This window comes from Delphinus delphis, chromosome X, assembly GCF_949987515.2.
Source record: "Delphinus delphis chromosome X, mDelDel1.2, whole genome shotgun sequence".
NCBI lineage: Eukaryota > Metazoa > Chordata > Mammalia > Artiodactyla > Delphinidae > Delphinus > Delphinus delphis.
This window is the reverse complement of record NC_082704.1, coordinates 81,711,230-81,730,771: the sequence shown is the minus strand read 5'-3', so window position 1 is coordinate 81,730,771 and position 19,542 is coordinate 81,711,230. Positions and strand designations below refer to the sequence as shown.

Below are 19,542 nucleotides of genomic sequence, written 5' to 3'. Positions count from 1 at the left end.
CCAGGAGGAGGTTATAACAAACATCCAGATTTAGGCTCAATAAAGAATTTTCTACTGAACTAAGCTGTTCAGAACAGAAAATAATAAGCAGTTAGTCATCCAGCCTCTGAATGAACATTTAAGTGACCGTCTGTCTAGATGGCAGAATAAGGGCTTGAGGTACTTCATAAGAGAGTGTACTCATTGGCCTCTGAGGTTCTTTGTAACTTTTCCTGGCCAAGTCACCTTGAAGAATCTCAGGTCTGAGTAAGGGAGCCACTCTATTTCCAAGCAGACCAGGAAAGAGGAAACCCAGCAGGTTGGCTTCTACCTGGGCTGATACCCAGGAACCAAACCAATGATGGGTAGTCAGGACTGGGCCTTGTCCCCAGGGGAAGCACATCCAGGGAACTCTGACACTATACCGATTGAGTTTCTTATTTTAATTGGCAGGAAATAGGAATAATTTCACTGTGATCCAATTTTCTCAGTCCCCTTTGCTAAATAAAAAAGTTAAAATCCATGCCCTACCCTACATTACGATTAGTAAAAAAGCCAATTTCAAAAGATCGCATCCTTTGATTCCATTTTTATAGCACTCTTGAAATGACAAAATTACAGAGATGAAAAAGAGATCAGTGGTTTCCTGAAGTTATGGATAGTTCAGGGGGAGAGAGTGGGTGAGGTTATAAATGGGTAACACTACAAAGATCTTTGTGGTGATGGGTACTGTATCTTGATTTGAGGTGATGGTTATGTGCACATGTGCACACACACATGGTCAGGGCAGCAGGGCAAAAAGGACAGTTGGCAAAGGGCTCCATACCTCGAAAGATGTCCAGGATATGCTTTCCCACATACCAACAGATGGTCTCAAAGTTGGGGAACTTGAAGAGGTCTGCTGTGCTCAACCGCTTCTCAATCTCATAGGCTCTGGAGGAAGTAGGCACAACAATAACAATGATAACAAGGACCCTGTTTACTAGGCACCTACTATGTATCAGGTATTGCTCTGGATGCTCTGTATCCATTATCTTTAATCCTCATAACTACCCTCTAAGACCTTACTCTATGGGTTAGGAAACTTGGGCTCAAAGTTTATGTGACTTGACAAAATTCACATAACTACTAAGTGAGGAAGAGGTATTCATCTTCAGACTGAACATCATCAGAAACCAGTATCCATTCCTTTCTGATCATCTTGCCTCCCTTCTATGCTGCACTCCTCACAATACCGGAGAACTTGAGGACTCTAGCAGATGGGAATGGCCAATTCGGGATCACCAGAGCTTCAGGACTCACTTGAGCTGCATTTCAATGTTAAGGCTGTGTAAGAAGTTCCCTCCAAAGGCAAGGCAGTCCACGGGGGTCAGCACAGCATGGATCCATCCTGCAGTGTAACAAGGCAAAAAACATAGCTGGCAGAGGGCCTTTCTTCTTTGGACATCACCACTGCCCACTCAGCTCAAACACAACTCCTTAGACCAGCCAGCCTGGCAGTAATTCAGAACATTCTAGCTTCCTCCACTCTCCCAACGCCCATCCTAGCCAAGTCTGCCATCATTATAACCCTGAACTGGACCAACCTGGGGGTTAATAAACTCCTTCTACTTCCCTTCTCTGCACTTCAAAATCTCTTCGTTGCCTCACCCACCCTCTCTCTTATTGCTAAGAAAGGCATCACCTCCTTGCCATGACTACCCCTTCTAACTCTGCGCTAGGTAAAACAAAGAGTTTTTGTGTTAGACAGACCTGGGTTCAAATCTTGCCGTTTTCTATATCTAAATATCCACTTCACAGGTTGGTTGTGAAGGATGTACCTAGTTGAAACTAAATTATTTTCCTTGCCCTTGACCCTATACTGCCTTCTGGGACCTTCTGATTTTTCTTCTTACATCTCTCTCATATTCATCTCCCCTTCTTCATCCATCCATCCTACTAATGGCTTGGTTCAGATCCATCATTATCTCTCACCTATGCTATTTGAAACAGCCTACAAACTGGCTCCTCTAACACCAGTGGTTCTTTAAGGCGTGATCCAGGGAATCCTGGGGCTCCTTGAGACTCTTTCAGAGCATATGCATGGTCAAAACTATGTTCATGATAATAAGATGTTATTTGTCTTTTTAACCCTCAGTATACAGTGGAGTTTTTCAAGGGGTACATGACATGATATCACAACACACAGAAGCAGATTTGAGGACACAGAAGTTTTCTGTTAACCCGAATATTAAAAAGATTTGCAGAAATGTAAATGTCAATCTTTTCACTAAATTTTTTTAGTTTGAAAATAGTTATTTTTCATAAAAATTATTACTTATGCTAACATGTAATGGGTTTATTCTTGTTTTTTCCTCAATGAACTAATAAATATATTTAAATTCTCAGTTTTAATTTATAATATGGTAAATATTAATAAATATAAACCACATAAATAAAAGCTCTTTGGGGTCCTCAATAATATTTAAGGGTATAAACAGGTCCAGAGTCCAAAGTGTTTGTAAACCACTGCTCCACACCAATCTCAACCTCTGAAGTCCATCCTCCACATCTCAACCCTAAGTGATATATCTGAAATGCAAATCTGCCCATGTCACCTCCTGCTTGAAACTCTTCAATGAAATGTACATCCACAGAAGAATAGATAAACTGCTGTATACTCATACAATGGAATACTAGAAAGCAAGTGAAATGAATGAACAATAGCCACATGTATCAACAATCATAATGGATCTCCAATCCATGTGAGATCCACATGGATCTCACAATCATAATGTTCAGAGAAAAAAGTTGAGAAAAATACATCTGATTCCATTTATATAACATTCAAAAACATGTAAAACAATACTATATACTGCTTACTAAGGCATACCTATGTAATAAAGGGATAAAAATGCATGAGAATGATATCATCAACTTCAGGACAACAGCTAGCTCTGAGAGGGCAGAATGGGAATGTAATTGAGGAGAGGTATATACAAGGCTTCAAATATGTTTGTAATATGTTATATTTTTAGTTCAGTTATAAACACATAAATGTTCATTATATTATTCTTTATATCTCTTGCTACATCTGAAATATTTCATTAGAAATTAAATAAACAAATAAATCTTCAGTAGTCCCCAGTTGCCTCTGAAGTAAGTTCAGCCTGCCAACCTTTTCAGCTTCATCTGCTCCCAGCCCTTGGTCTTTAGGCTCCAGTATCCATAAACTGCTTCACACATCTTTGCTTTGTTTATGCCTTTCCCTTTATCTGAGAGCGCTTTCCTGCCTTTCTTTCCTTGGTCAGTCTCTATTTACTCTTCAGGTGTCACTCTTCTGAGAAGATTTTCACAAACCTCTGGCCAGACTAAGTGCTCTTCTCTGTGCTCCCAAAACTTCTGGTGAATATCTCTATTGTGTCTATTAGTACTGAAGAGCCTATCCATATTCTATCTCTAGCACCTAGCCCAATGTTGGGGCAGACAGTAGACATGAAATGCTTGTGGAACTCAGTAGATTGCACCCAGTTTGTGGGAATTTCTACCAAGATGCAAATGAATCCAACTCAAATCTCTAGTAGACAAATTCAATTCACCAGTTACCAAGTGCCCAGTGTACAAAAAAATAAACATCATGTGAGACCCAGCAAAGAATTCAAAGATGGGTGAATAAATGCATGGGAATAGAAAACTATAAAAGAGAAAAGCAGATGGGTATGGGGGTAGGAGGAGGGGGGCATGACTTGCCTCATCATATATTAAACATTCTATAAAACCAATGTAATCAAATCAATATGATACTGATATATGAATAGACAAACAGATCTGAGTAACAGAAAAGAAAATCCAGAATTATACAATATAATGTTCGACAAAGATGTTAGAATTATATAACACGAGTTTTAAAGGAGTCATCATAAAAATGCTTCAACGAACAATTACAAGCATGCTGGAAACAAACAAACAAAAGAAAGAGAAGCTATAAATAAGAAACAAGTACAAATTATAGAACTAAAAAATACTACATCTGAAATATATAATGAAACAATGGACTCAACAGAAGAATGGAGACAATGGAGAAAAGAATCAGAGAATTTGAAAACAGAACAATAGAAAGCACCCAGTATGAACAAGAGAGAAGAAATAGACTGAGAGAAAAATAAACTCAGGAACCCAACAAGGACCTACTGTATAGCACAGGGAACTATATTCAATAGCTTGTAATAACCTGTAATAGAAAATAATCTGAAAAAAGATAGATACTATATATATAACTGAGTCTCTTTTTGCTCTACACCTGAATCACTGTAAATCAACTATGTGCCAGTAAAAATAAAAAAGACAAAAAAATAAAGAACCATGCAATGGGACAGAAAAAAAACCCTCAGGAACCTGTGGGACTACAGCAAAATGTGTTACATTTGTATAATCAAAGACTCAGAAGAAAAGTTAGAGTGAGGGAATGAAAAGGTATTTGAAGAAATAATACCTAAAAATTTCACTAATATGGCAAAAGACATAAGCCTACACATTCAAGAAGCTTGATGAACATATACAGTATAAACCCAAAGAAATCCACACCAAGACACATGATAGTCAAACTGCTGAAAAACTAAATAAAAAAGAAAAAATATTGGAAGTAGCAAGAAATGACACATACAGGGAAAAAAACAATTTAAAGGGTAGCCAAAATCTTATCAGAAACCACAGAAGCCAGAAGGAAGCAGCACAACATTCAAGTGCTGAAAGAAAATATCAACCCAGATTTCTATACCCAGCAAAACTATCCTTCAAGAGTGAAAGGGAAATCAAGACATTTACAGATGAAGGAAAACTAAGAGAATCTGTTGCCAGCAGATCTACCCTGAAACTCTAAACAGAGAGGAAATGATAAGAGAAGGAATCTTGGAACACCAGGAAGGAAGAACAATGGAAGAGTAAAAATACAGGTAAATACAATAGACTTTCCTGCTCTTGGATATTCTAAATTATGTTTGACAGCTGAAACAAAAATTAAAACACTATGTGATGTAGCTCTAATGTATGCAGAGGAAATATTTAAGACAAATACATTACATATGGTAAGGGTAAAGAGATGTGAAAAGAGGTAAGGTTTCAACTCTTTCTTCAAACTGGTAAAATGTCAGTACCAGTAGACTGTCATAAGATAGATATATATGTATATATAAATATACACATATAGATATGTATGTACATATATACATATATATACATATACATATTTATCTATATATGTACATATACATAGATATATGTGTATATGTCTATGTCTATGTACATATACATATATATCTATATATGTATACATATATACATAAAACTAGAGCAAACACTAAAAAAAAATTCTATATAAAACCTGAAGCTGAAAACTTCATATGGAAATTCAAGGGGCCCAGGAAGGCTGACACTTCCCAATTTCAAAACTTACTACAAGTGTACAATAACTTGAGACAGTGTGATACTGTCATAAAGACAGACATACAGATCAATGGAATAGAATTCAAAGTCCAGAAATAAACCAATACATGGCCTATGGTCAACTGATTTTTGACAAAGGTATCAAGACAATTCAATGGGGGAAAGAATGGTCTTTTCAAATTGTTCTGGGACATCTGGACATCCATATGCAAAAGAATGAAATTGGACCCATATCTCACACCATATACAAAAATTAACTTGAAATGGATGAAAGACATAAATGTAAGAACTAAAAAGAAAACTCAGAAGAAAACACAGGTGTTAATCTTCATGACCTTGAATTAGGCAATTGTTTCTTAGATATGACACCAAAAGCACAAGCAAAGAAAAAAAACAGATAAACGGGACTCTTGGGCTTCACAGAACAACATCAAGAAAGTAAAAAGACAACCTCCAGAATGAGAGAAAGTATTTGCAAATCACACATCTGATAAAGGTCTAAACCAAAATATTTAAAGAATTCTTACAACTCAACAATAGAAAGACAAATCACCTAATTAAGGAATGGGCAGGGACTTCCCTGGTGGCACAGAGGATAAGACTCCACACCCCCAATGCAGGGGGCCTGGGTTTGATCCCTGCCCAGGGAACTAGATGTCACATGCATGCCGCAACTAAGAGTTCACATGCCACAACTAAGGAGCTCGTGTGCCGCAACTAAGGAGCCTGCTTGCCTCAAATAAGACTTGGCACAATCAAGTAAATAAATAAATAAATAAATGGGCAGAAGTTTTGAATAGATATTTCTTCAAAAAAAGATATATAAACATACAATAAGTGCATGGAAAGATGTTCAAAATCAATAGCCATTAGAGAAGCACAAATTAAAATCTCAATGAGCTACAACTTCACACCCACTAGGATGGCTATAATCATAAAGACAGGCAAAAACAACTGTTGGGTAGGATGTGGAAAAATTGAGACCCTCATAAATCGTTGGTGGAAAATGCAGCTGCTTTAGAAAACAGTCTGGCAATTCCTCAGGAAGTTAAACACAGAGTTACCATATATATGACTCAGCAATTCCTCTCCTAGGTAGATATACCCAAGAGAACTGAAAATATATGTTAACACAATAACTTGTACATGAATGTTCATAGCAACACTATTCATAATAGGCAAAAAGTGAAAACAACCCAAATGTCTATAAAATGATGAATGGATAAACAAAATATGGTATATCCATACAATGGAATTATTATTCAGCCATTTAAAGAATGAAGTACTGATAACATGGATGAACCTTGAAAATATTATGTTGGGTGAAAGAAGCCAGACATAAAAGACTACATATTGCATGATTCCATTTACATGAAATATTCAGAAAAGGCAAATTCATACACAGAGAAAAGTACAGAAGTGGGGTTGACAGGGGCTGGGGGGGAAGAAGGAATGGGGAGTGACTGCTAACAGGTACAGGGTTTCTTTTTGAAGTGAAGAAAACTTTCTGGTATTAGATAGTGGTGATGTTTGCACAACTTCAAGAATATTTTTTTAAAAACTGAATTGTACCCTTTAACGTGGTAATTTTTATGGTATGTGCACTATATCTCAATTTTTTTAAAGGCACATTTAACAAAATGAAAATACAACATATCAAAATATGTGACACAGCTAAATCAGTGCTAAGGGGGGAATTTATAGCACTAAATGCTTATATTAAAAAAAAGAAGAAAAGGGCTTCCCTGGTGGCGCAGTAGTTAAGAATCCACCTGCCAATGCAGGGGACACAGGTTCGAGCCCTGGTCCAGGAAGATCCCACATACTGCGGAGCAACTAAGCCCATGCGCCACAACTATGGAGCCTGTGCTCTAGAGCCCACGAGCCACAACTACTGGGCCCACGTGCTACAACTACTGAAGCCCGCACACCAAGAGCCCGTGCTCTGCAACAAGAGAAGCCACCGTGATGAGAAGCCTGTGCACCACAATGGAGTAACCCCCACTCGCCGCAACTAGAGAAAGCCCATCCGCAGCAATGAAGACCCAATGCAGCCAAAAATAAATAAATAAAATAAATTTATTATAAAAAAAGAAGAAAAGTCTGAAATCAATAATCTAAGCTCTCATCTCAAGATCAGGAAAAAGAGAGCAAAATAAACCCAAAGCAAGCAGAAAGAAGGAAAAACAAAGATAAAAGCAGAAATCAATGAAATTGAAAACAGAAAGACAACAGAGAAAATCAGTGAAACAAAAAGTGATTCTTTAAAAAGTTCAACAAAATTGACAAACTTCCATTAAGACTAACACACAATAAAAGAGAAGGCACAAATTACTAACATCAGGAATGAAACACAGGGTAGCACTAGAGACTTGGAAGATATCAAAAGAATAATAAAGAAATACTATCTCTACACACATCAATTTGACAACTTAGATAAGATGGACCAATTGCTCGAAAAGCACAAACTTACAATTCACTCAATATGAAATAGATAATTTGAATAGCCTAATACAGGTTTAAAGAAATTGAACGTTAATTAAAAACTTCCCAAAAAGGAAATCTCCAGGTCCATGTGGCTGCAGTAGAGAATTCTATTGAACATTCTGAGAAAATTTAACACTAATTCTGAAATCAAGGAATTAAGAAATTAGAAAGTCAAGAAAAATCTAAATCAATGGAAAGACATATGTGTTCATGGAAGATTCAACATACTAAAGATGTCAACTTTCCCCAAATTGAGACAACTATGGGGACTTTTTCAAAATAAATACACTCAGATCCCACCCCAGACCAACGATTTCATAATTCTAGGGGTGAAGCCTAGGCCTTTATTGTTTTGGGGAAAAAAAACCCTACCCCCACCCAGGTCATTCTGACTTATAGTCTACAATGCCAGTCTCTCAGTCACTATCTCTAGAGTCATGGGGCTAAGAGTCCTGTTTTCTATCTGTCCACCAAGTTGACATCAGTCCAGTGCAAAGGAGCTATCAACTTCCTCCTGGACCTCCCCAAGAAACCACACTGCCCACTGGCCACCACTCGAATTTTCTTGATGTCCACTTCTGAGCCTTCAACTGATATGAGAGGGATATCTCACATAATCAGATCAACACATTATGGGAAGGGGTTGGTTCCAGTGCCACAAGCTCTCTTCCTCTTCCCACCTTCCTCAAACCCTCCCAGAGGAGCCCAGGGAAGACCTGTAGGAATGAAAAGTGTCTGTCCTTGCTTCACAGAACACTTGTAGCACTTGTCCACCTGGTCCCCAAAGAACATCTCATTCTGGTTAGAGGAGCTGCTCCAGCACTCAAAGAGAGTCAGGTTGGCATTTGTTGGGCGGATCAGGTAGAAGATCTTCTCACCCTGAAACAAAGAAAGATTGACATGTCAAAAATATCAAAGGTTTCCAGAGAAGTCTTCTGGGAGTCTCCAAAAGAATATTCTCTCTCTCATGTTCCAAGACCATGTAGTATGCTAGAATTCCTTCTGTCCAAGGATCATTTATATATATATTTGGAAAACTTCAGAAGTCCTTTTGCACTTTGTACTTTTAAGCTTCTATAAAACTGACAAAAACAATTTGGAAAGGACATTTCAAACAAAATTGTCAACTTAAGACAAATGTACACCAAAGGCTCCTATTTTAGATGCAATGCCAAATGAAAAATGGCCTCTATAGATGAGTAGATCAATATTACTAGCCCTAGGAGAATTTAAGGCCACATTACTAATGAGAAGAAAATTGAATTTGCCTTTAAATGCCATTTACAGAGAGCATTCCTTCTCACACCTGCAATCAAAGCTAATAAAAGTTTAAAAGTTCAGTAATCACCCAAGGACTTCTGTAAGATTATATGTTGGATGATTATCTGTTGGAAGAACATATTATTTCCTAACTATGTTTTGCCTGGATAATCACCAGATAGATAATTTGGCAGAAAAGAAAAAACCCCACTAGCACAAAAATATCCCCAACCCATAGCTTGATTAGTTTAACCAATATTTCATAATACATTTCAATGTAGAAAATTATCTACTAGAAATTATTTACTGTACAATTAGAGAAATTTGAATCAGATCTGTAGATTAGATAACAGTATTATATCAATATTAATTTTCTGATTTTGATAACTATACTGTGGTTATATAAGAGAATACCCTTGTTTTTAAGAAATACACACTGAATTATTACGAGATAAAGGGACACCTTGTCTGAAACTACTCTCAGGTGTTTCAGAAAAAATATTTATATAAAACCATTTTATTATGTTTGCTTCAGAGAAAGAAAGAGTATAATAAAATAGTAACATGGGAATCTGAGTGAAGGGCACACAGGAAATCTTCCTATTATTTTTGCAATTTTTCTATGAAAAAGAAACTATTTAAAAATAAAAAAGTTAAATCTAACATTTGCATAATAGCACTTTCATTTACACACTCCAATTTCTTCATGATAAACCAATGAAAACAACTAGCTCAAGATTTGTGATCATTTGGACAAGAGCCATATCCAAGTTTTCTGCTCTTTCCTTGGCGTTTCTGATAAGAAAGCTAAATAGCATGAACAGTGGTGGAGAACAATAAAACTTACTTAAGAAATTTATTTTCCAGACCTCAAAAATCCTTTGTAGTCACTGACAATCAATATGCTAATTATAAAATTGTAATGACCACTAAAAGGGAAACTATAGAAAGGCTGACATTAAAAAAAACCATCTCATACGTGCTCTATCTTGATGGTGGTGGCAGTCATGCAACTATTTATACAATTGTCAAAAATCATCAAACTATACACTTAAAACAGGTGAACGTTATGGTATACAAATTATAACTCAATAAACTTGGAGGGGAAAGGGAATTTCTCATGTTACCAGAAATGTCTGCAGTAAATATGGACATTTCCATACATAGCGCTAGGAGTACAGATTGGTTCAATTAAGATAACAGTCAGAGAAAACCTTAGGCATCTGCTGTTATTAAAAAAAAATAAAAGTTAACCATCAAAACTGTAAAGTAGAGACAATTTATATGGCATATCCACTCAGTACCCAACCCTGATAGAGCAGTTATGTTGAAATGTCACCCAAATAGAATCTGGGATGCAGGTAGGCCCTAGCAGCCTGTCTTTATGCTGCCACCTGAAACAAACAGGGAGGCCCAAGGCCTGGCTGTCTTCAGAAGCCATAGCCATTCTTACCTTGAGCACATGGTACCAGACCGACGTGCCACCAAAGTCAATGTGAAAGTCTGTATAACTATCCCGCACGCTCATGAGGCAGTACTTCTGCACGTTGGGCCTCTCAAAGATACACTCCTCTGGCCACAAGTTCTCCACCCATGAGAGCTTCCGAACAATCTTGGGTGTCTCCACAAAGTTAGAAAGCCTATCAAGGAAGGGGTGGAGAGCAGATGTCAGCTGATTGGGAATTGAAGGCTGAAGCCTGAATAAAATGCCCCCCATCCCAGTGAGACTCAGATAAGAGAAAGAAGTTCTCTCCACAGAATCCCAAAGAGCACACAGGACACTTATTTTTGTAAGTCCAGTCAGCATCCTCATTCCACTCAGCTCTGGAATTCCCAAGTCCCAGCTCCATAGCCTTCCCCAGTCAAAGGTGATCATTTCCTCCACTAAATGCTCAGAATCTCCACACCCGGGTCCACTCACTTGGCACATGGTGTATAACAGTATTGTACTGTCCCCATGTTGTAGTGTCTTCTTTATGAGGAACAATTAGAGAAACCTCTCAGGGCTCAGTTCCAGGTAAAGAAGTGTTTACCTGGGACAGAGGACCTATCCTGGGAGTTAAACGGTGACCATGCCACAATCTAAACACCAAAAAAAGGTCTAAGAAAGCTGTCCTAAATCTTGAAGGAAACAAAAATTAAAATAGCTACTGTATAATCTATCCTATGCTAGAAATTGTAAAGGAGAAATATGATTTGGTTGTTATAATGTGAGCAGCTACCCTAGAAAGTATAAACCAGCTCCTCATCCCAAAGGAAGAAACCACCGGGAAGAAGGGAAAGGAACACTAATATACACTCAGTATATCACAAGTCCTAGGCACTTTGTGAGGCTTTTTACTTACCCCTCTCCCTCTTACCTGGTATCAGAGAATTCCAAACTAATGACATTGAGGACTTTTTCCCTCTTCCCGCTATAATAATATTTCACAAAATCACCAAGCTTCATCTTGCAGTCGGCCTGGCGGGTCACATCAATCACATCAATCTCTTTGTCAGAACCTGGAGTAAAGAGATGGATTCTGCACCAAGTCCCAGAGATCAGAGAAGACTCTTACATCCCCTAACCAGTCCCTAAAATGACCTTACACTGAAAACTTCTCACTGTATTTGTATGTGCATAAATGGGAAGTGGGGGTAGGTATTCCTCACACTCTACTTAGACCTATGTGCCAGGTCCAGGCCTGCTAAGGCAACAGAACTGCCTGACACATAGTCTCACTCACAGTACTATCCACCTGCCTGGGCCCTGCTTCCTCACTTCTCTTCCTATCCCCCAAAACTCATGTCCAGAACACAACTAGCATGTGAGGGCAAAAGTCAAAGGCTTTTTCGTCTCAACAGAGGACAGAGAGGCCATAACAATCCTTGGAATTCCCCAGGTAAAAGATGGGGCTCAGCCTGGGGTTTTGTGGTGTGTTAGGAGGAAAAGGAAGGGTAGGCTAGGATTTTGGTTCCAGCTTTGCCTAAGAAGACTCGGGGGGGCTTCCCTGGTGGCGCAGTGGTTGAGAGTCTGCCTGCTGATGCAGGGGACACGGGTTCGTGCCCCGGTCCGGGAAGATCCTACATGCCGTGGAGTGGCTGGGCCCATGAGCCATGGCCGCTGAGCCTGCGCGTCCGGAGCCTGTGCTCCTCAACGGGAGAGGCCACAACAGTGAGAGGCCCGTGTACCGCAAAAAAAAAAAAAAAAAGAATGACTCTGGGCAAGGCACTTCACCTCAAATTCCCAAGATGGCTAGAAAGGAAATGCAAAACGTAGACTGGAGGGGAAGGGTCATACGTTTTGATGGGAGTGAACAATGTCACAGTTAAGAGGGTCTGTGGTGCTTACCAACATAGTGTTCCACATCCCTCACAGTGAATGATGGTGAGGGCAGCGTCATCCCCAATCCATCCTTCTTCAAGACCAGGATGGGCACACTGAAGCTATTCTCTTCCAGGAATTCCACGGTCAGCTGACTTCCAGTGGGCTTCAGAATCACTTCATCTGAGCTGTGGGCCACATGAGAGAAAGCCTGAACCCTAGAGGCCCTGCTACTGAAGGCCTCACTGGATGCTGTCACTCACCCAAAGGGTGGGGTCTTCCTGAGGGGACCTAATGTTGGCTGGCAACTAATGAGTGGCATAAACTTCACCTGCCAGGGAAGAAATGACCTATCGAAGGCAAGAAGCCAGGTCACTGGCAGAAGTGGTAAGCTAAATCCAGGATAGCCTGTCAATATGGTGCTCTTCTCTAGATGACAAAGGAAGAAATCACTCAACAGCCTGCCCAGGAAGAAAAGACATACCTGACAAGTTTAGCTAAATTACTCTAACCCAGAGCAGCACTACCCCATTTTAAACACTGGCAAATAAAGAGAAAAGACTGATTTAAAAACAAAAACAATTTTTATAGCCACTCTCTTGACACACATACTTCGTTAACTAGAAAACAGGAGTTTCTGGTTTTCTTAAAATCATGCTGGAGAAAAGACTGGCTTTTTGACAAATTGTGTTGGGACAAACATCTGGAAAAATATTAAGATCAAAGTCTATCTCACTCTTTAAGTAATTCTAGATGGAACAAAGATCAAATTAGAAAAAATAAGGCCATAGAGTAGTAGAAAAATTATCGGAGAGACAAGGCCCAGTAATCATTATAAATAGTAATAGTAAATTTAAGTAAAAATTAAAATTTTCTGCAAGGAAAGCTATTACAAATCAGTATGAAATAGGCAGTAACCCAACAGAAAAACTGTTAAACAATGTTGAGAAGGCAGTTAACAGAGAAAGAAATAAAGATGACTTATAAATGTACGATAACAGACATGCTTCCTTCATAACTAAAGAAATGCAAGTGGAAACAATGAAATCTCATTTTTTATCTTATCAGAAAGGCAAAAAAGTTTGATAATAAACAGTGTTGGCCAGGATATAGGAAAACAGGTACCCTCACACATTGTCTAGTGGGAGTATGAAATAGTGTGGCCACTTTGAAAACAATCTGGCAATATTTATAAACATTTTTAAAGCACATACCCTTTGACCTAGCAATTTCATTTTTAGGTAGTAAATCTACACATATACTCACCCACATATGCAAAAACCTAAGTACAAAGACATTCACTGTGCATTTTTTTTCTAATAGCAAAACACTAGAATTGATTTAAATATTCATCAACAGAGGACTGGTTAAATAAATTATACATCCATACAGTGGAGTACTAAACATCCATGAAAAAGAATGAAGAACATCTGTATATGCTGTTATGGATTGATCTCCATAATTTAGATTTTAAAAAAAGCAAGATGTAGAACAATAAGTGTTTCTGTTTGTGTTTTTTAATAAACAAGGGGACACACACACACACACACACACACACACACACATATGTTTGTATAAGCAAAAACTATTTCTGAAAGAATGCACAAGAAATTGGTTGACTCTGGAGAAGGGACCTGAGGGGTCTGGGGTAGAAAGGGGACTCACTGCCTTTAAATAAATAAAACAAAATTTATTAAGTTGAAGAAACACTTATAATCCTAAATAACACTTCAATTATAGGAAAGCTGGAAAAGGTCAAATGAATTAAAAACTAAGCAAAAGAGAATGCTTTATTCATTAATTTTTCTAACACTATTTTTGCTCAATTCAAGTAATTTATTTAATAAGCCCATCTTAATTTTCTAAAAGAAAAAAATTTTTTCTTGATTTTCAAAGAAATACATGACTACTCAAAAAAAATTTTTTTCCAAAGAGTTTCATCTTCTCTACAATGAGAGAATTAAACTGTCTGATTTTTAAGACTCCTTCTAGTTATAGCATTCCCTGGGTGCATGTAAATATCCTCTCCTGACTGAGGCGAAAACTGCCTATCTACCAAAAGTTTCTACAAGTGGACCTTAATGTACTCTGCACATCAAATGAAACTCTAGCAATGTTTCTCAGAAACTGACTAAAACAGAAGATCCCTCCCCAGAGGGAACTCACAGAGGCCTGCAGACATCCCCAGATGGTGGAGGTACCCAGTGCGACAGCCAGTGGGAAAGCTGGGAAGAGATGGGCCCCAGCTTCCCAGAGCCCTGGCATTCACTGGCCCTTGGAGTACGGGGTCCTCACCTGTCAAAGGTCCTACTCCGAAGCTCTCGAATGAACGTAGGGCTTCCCGTCTTCACTGGCTTCCCCTTGTGTGTATCATGGCCTTTTGAAGATACACGGCGTTTTTTCACTAAGTCAGTAAAAGACAAGACACTGTCAGTCAAAATGGCTACAAGCTATGGTTCCAAGAGCAAACGCCTCAGCAGATCCTGCTTCTCTTCCAATCTAACAACCCCTTGCATCATCTGGAGTCAAGGAGGCCCTCACAGTCTCAGGAAAGCTCTTGGTGAGGATAGGTGCTTCCTCTGGGGAATCCCTAAGTAAGGGAGGGAGGTGAAACTCTGCACTTCTGCCCTCTCAGTGGAGCAGCTGCTGGCCTGCAGGGCCTACACAGGCTTCTGCTATTTCCCAAGAGAGACAAATCTGAAGCACTGACAAAAAGGCAATTTTCCTTCCAAGCTTCCTTTGCTTTGTCTCTCCTCTGGACTGCCTTCTCTTAAAAACTCCAAGATCTACTTACTGATGGAGGGCCCATGTAAGACCTCACAATTGGGGCAGTGGTAGAGGTCAATGTCAGCAGCCTTCTCCTCTTCAACACCAACACAACTAGAAAAGAGAAAATCAGACAAGGTTTGTGGAAATTTTACTTTTCGTAAGGTCTAGAACTGTGCTGTTCAGTACACAATTAAGTAAAATTTTAAATGCAGTTCCTTCATCACACTAGCTACATTTCAAGTGCTCAGTAGCCACACGTGGTTACCATATTGGGCAGATTATCAAACTTTTTTGTCAATGCAAAAAGTTCTATTGGACCAAATGGTCTAAAATAATTATGACAGAGCTAAAAATGTACAGACAATAAAGCTTCATTAAGACTCAGAATGGTCAAAGCTGGAAGAGACTCTAGAGCAGTGCTGTCCAGTAGAAATATAATGTGAGTTAAATATGTAATTTTAAATGTTCTAATAGCCACATTAAAAAGGTAAAAAGAAACAGGTGAAATTAAGTTTAATAATTATTTAATATTTTATTAACCAATATATCTAAAATATTATTTCAACATAAAATCAAACATTTAAACTTTATTGAGCTATTTACTTTATTAAATGAAAATAGTATTTTATAGTCAACAGTGGTTCCCTCTGAGTGAAGGATTATGGTAACCATTTTTCTCTTAAATGTATTTTCTAATTTTCTACAATGAACATGTGTTATTTATTTCATACTGTAATGTCTGAGAAAGATTTATTTAATTTTGAAAATCTGAGTTTGCATGTATGTGAGCTGGTAATCTCACAAAATTTAAAGCCTTCCTCGTCAAAGAAGTCATCGGCAGCCCTCCAAAAAACTTCTGGCTAAGATCTCCTAAAATCTTTGGTCAGCCACAGAGAACAGGGAGCATAATAATAAGGCAGAGTTCCAACCATTTCGGCTAAGACTGACTTCCTAGGATCAGGACCCCACCACCTTCCCGAGTGCTAACCCTGTAAACCTGTTGCACATCAATAAATTGAGGACATTTTATTTTATAAAAGGATTGGTCTATTATGAATTGGAAATTTAAAAAAAAAAACCAAAATACCCTGGGTCCTTCACCTCAGATAATCTAAGAAGCACTGTGTTAGAACCCGGTCAGGTAGAAGTTGTACATTCTCCCAGACCCTTCTAACTCAGGGCTGGGCTGGGGGTGAACATCCCCCTGACTTTCCAGTGAGACTCTGAGATCATCTCTCCTCTATCCTTGTGTAAGATCTCCTATTCCTCTGAGTTTCATATCATCCAACAATAGCTCTTCCCACTCCTCTTCACTATCAGCTACTCATCTCCCCAACATACCTCTTCACTATCAGCTACTCATCTCCCCAACATACCCTCTTCACTCACTGAAGAACCTGCTCACAGATTCTTCTTCATCCCAAGTCCTGCCAGCCTCCCACGTGACATAATTATGGATATAAAGGCCTAATATCCCAGCCTCTTAGCTCATTGACCTTCTCATCTTCAGAGACTGCTGCCTCCACTCCCATTTCAGCTACCAACTCTCATGGCCATCACCCAGACCTTGTCAACACTTGCAACTGCTTCACCTCTGGAATATGAAATGCATACATCACACTCTGACCACAAGTACATCCATCCAGCTCTCATTCATTACACCTGTTCTTTGCCCTCAAAAATCCCTTGATCCTACTTTTCACCTGTTCAACTGCTGTTGCCTTCACCGTTCTTCCCTATCTAGTTCATAGATTTCATCATTCCTCACTTCAACCATTCTCTTACAGATACCTTCAACTCACTTGCCCCACTGCCTTTACATCACTCCCAAGTGCAAATCCCAACCCTGGCTCAATCCAACTATATAACATTGGACCATTGGACATGGCTAGAGAAAAATCATCCATTGGATTGGTGCCACAATAAATTCACACTGTCCAAAATATCTGAGTCACAGAAAAACCAACACAATATTGAAGGAGAAGAACAAAGTTGGAGGACTGATGCTACCCGACTTGAAGACTTACTATAAAGCTACAGTAATCAAGACAGTGTGGTACTGATGAAAGAATAAACAGATCAATAGAACAGAAAAGAGAGCCCAGAAATAGATCAACAGAAATATAGTCAACTGATCTTTGACAAAGGAGCAAAGGTAATACAATGGAGCAAAGACAGTCTTTTCAACAAATGGTGCTGGAACAACTGGACATGCAAACAAATGGAATTAGACACAGACCTTACATCCTTCACAAAAAAGAACTCAAAATGGATCACAGACCTAAATATAAAATGCAAAACTATAAAACTCCTAGAAGACAACATAGGAGAAAATCTAGATAACCTTGGGTTTGGCAATGACTTTTTAGATGCAACACCAAAGGCACAATCCATGAAAAATGAGAACTGATAAGCTGGACTTCATTAAAATTAAAAACCCGTTCTGTGAAAGGCATTGTCAAGAGAATGAAAAGACAAGCCAAAGACTGGAAGTAAATATTTGCAAAGGACATATCTGATAAAGGACTGTTATTCAAAATATAACAGAAAGAACTCTTAAGAACTCTTAAAACTCAACAATAAGAAAATGAACAACCTGATTAAAAAATGGGTAAGAGATCTGAGCAGACACCTTACCAAAGAAGATATACAGATGGCAAATAAGCATATGAAAAGGTGCTCCACATCCTGTATCAATAGGACAATGCAAATTAAAACAATGAGATATCACTATACACCTATGAGAATAACCAAAAATCCAGAACACTGACAACACCAAATGCTGGCCAGGAGGTGGAGCGACAGGAACTCTCATTCTTTGCAGGTGGGAATGCAAAAAACAGCCCCTTTGGAATACAGTTTGGCAGTTTTTTACAAAACTAAACATACTCTTACCATACAACCCAGCAATTGTGCTCTCTGGCATTTACTCAAAGTAATTGAAAACTATGTCCACATAACAACGTGCACACAGATGTTTATAGCAACTTTATTCATAATTGCCAAAATTTGGATGCAACCAAGATGTCCTTCAGTAGGTGAATGGATAAACTGTGGTACATCCAGACAATGGAATGTTATTCAGCACTAAAAAAAAAAGCTATCAAGCCATGAACAGACATGAAAGAAACTTTGAAAGAAGCCAATCAGGCTACATATTATATGATTCCAACTACATGACATTCTGGAAAAGGCAAAACTATGGGGACAGTAAAAAGATCAGTGGTCATCAGGGATTGGGGGGGGGAAGAGAGATGAACAGGCAGAGCACAGAGAATTTTTAGAGCAGTGAAACTATTCTGCTACTAAAATGACATAATGGTGGGTACAAGTTATTATACATTTGCCCAAACCCATAGAATGTATAACAACAAGAGTAAATCCTGATGTAAACTATGGATTTGGGGTGATAATCATGTGTCAATGTAGGTTCATCTACTTTAACAAATGTACCACTCTGGTGGGGGGGGATGTTGATAACGGGGGAGGCTATGCATGTGAGGGCAGGAGGCATATGGGAAACCTCTGTACCTTCCACTCAACTTGGCTGGGAACCTAAAACTACTCTAAAAAATAAAGTCTATTTTAAAAAATCTGGGTCATGCTGCCTGACAATTCTCCTGTATTTCCCTGCTCAGTTCTCTCCACCATCATCCACAATGGCTATTTCAAATCTCTGACCCCCCACTGCCTTCCTCTTCTCTCTCAGCAAATGACCCTGCCTCCTACTTCTTAGACAAAATGAAGTAATCAGATGGGAACTACCTCAACTTCTCACACCAAATCTACCTCCTTCTGCATCCTTCTTTTCCTCCTGTTACAACGAAAGAACTATCTTTCCTTCTTTGTAAAGTCAGCTTTTCCACCTGGGTCACATCTTTTTTTTTTTTTTTTACCTTCTCAATAAATTCCCTCTTCTTTCTGCAGTATCTTCAACCTCTCCCTCTCTACCTTCCCCTTCACAATAGCATTTAAACTAGCTCACTGATCTTTGCAAGACCTTCCCTGCCTCCTTTCTGCCCCTCTCTGCCACTTCAGAGCTAAATATCTTCTTTGTTTAATCCTATGCAGCTTCACAATGACTTTTATTTAAATAGGTATTGATTATACATTTTATGAAACTCCAAAGGTACAGAAGCGTATACAGTGAAAAGTCTCTCTCCTACTCCTAGCCACACTGTACTATCCAGAGATGTTCTACCAGGGCCAAACCTATAAAAAGAATTTTTTTGAGTTGCTGTGTACACTTTCTCACCCACTGCTGCAGTCTGATTTTAGTCCCCACCTTCTCTAAAACAGACTTCACTGATATCTTGACCTCC

General features: G+C 38.7%; 1 protein-coding gene across 4 annotated transcripts in view; it reads right to left on the bottom strand.

The window, feature by feature from the left end:
- Positions 1-19,542, bottom strand: part of PHF8 (PHD finger protein 8) — a 96,246-nt gene that overhangs the window by 59,783 nt on the left and 16,921 nt on the right. For all 4 annotated transcript variants that reach the window (XM_060002129.1, XM_060002128.1, XM_060002130.1 and 1 more), the window contains exons 3-10: positions 15,246-15,331; positions 14,747-14,855; positions 12,479-12,639; positions 11,508-11,649; positions 10,601-10,787; positions 8,604-8,766; positions 1,282-1,369; positions 806-912 (exon numbers count right to left, since the gene is read on the bottom strand). In XM_060002129.1, coding sequence (XP_059858112.1) covers positions 806-912; positions 1,282-1,369; positions 8,604-8,766; positions 10,601-10,787; positions 11,508-11,649; positions 12,479-12,639; positions 14,747-14,855; positions 15,246-15,331 — 1,043 coding nt within the window. The remainder of the gene's footprint in view (positions 1-805; positions 913-1,281; positions 1,370-8,603; positions 8,767-10,600; positions 10,788-11,507; positions 11,650-12,478; positions 12,640-14,746; positions 14,856-15,245; positions 15,332-19,542) is intronic.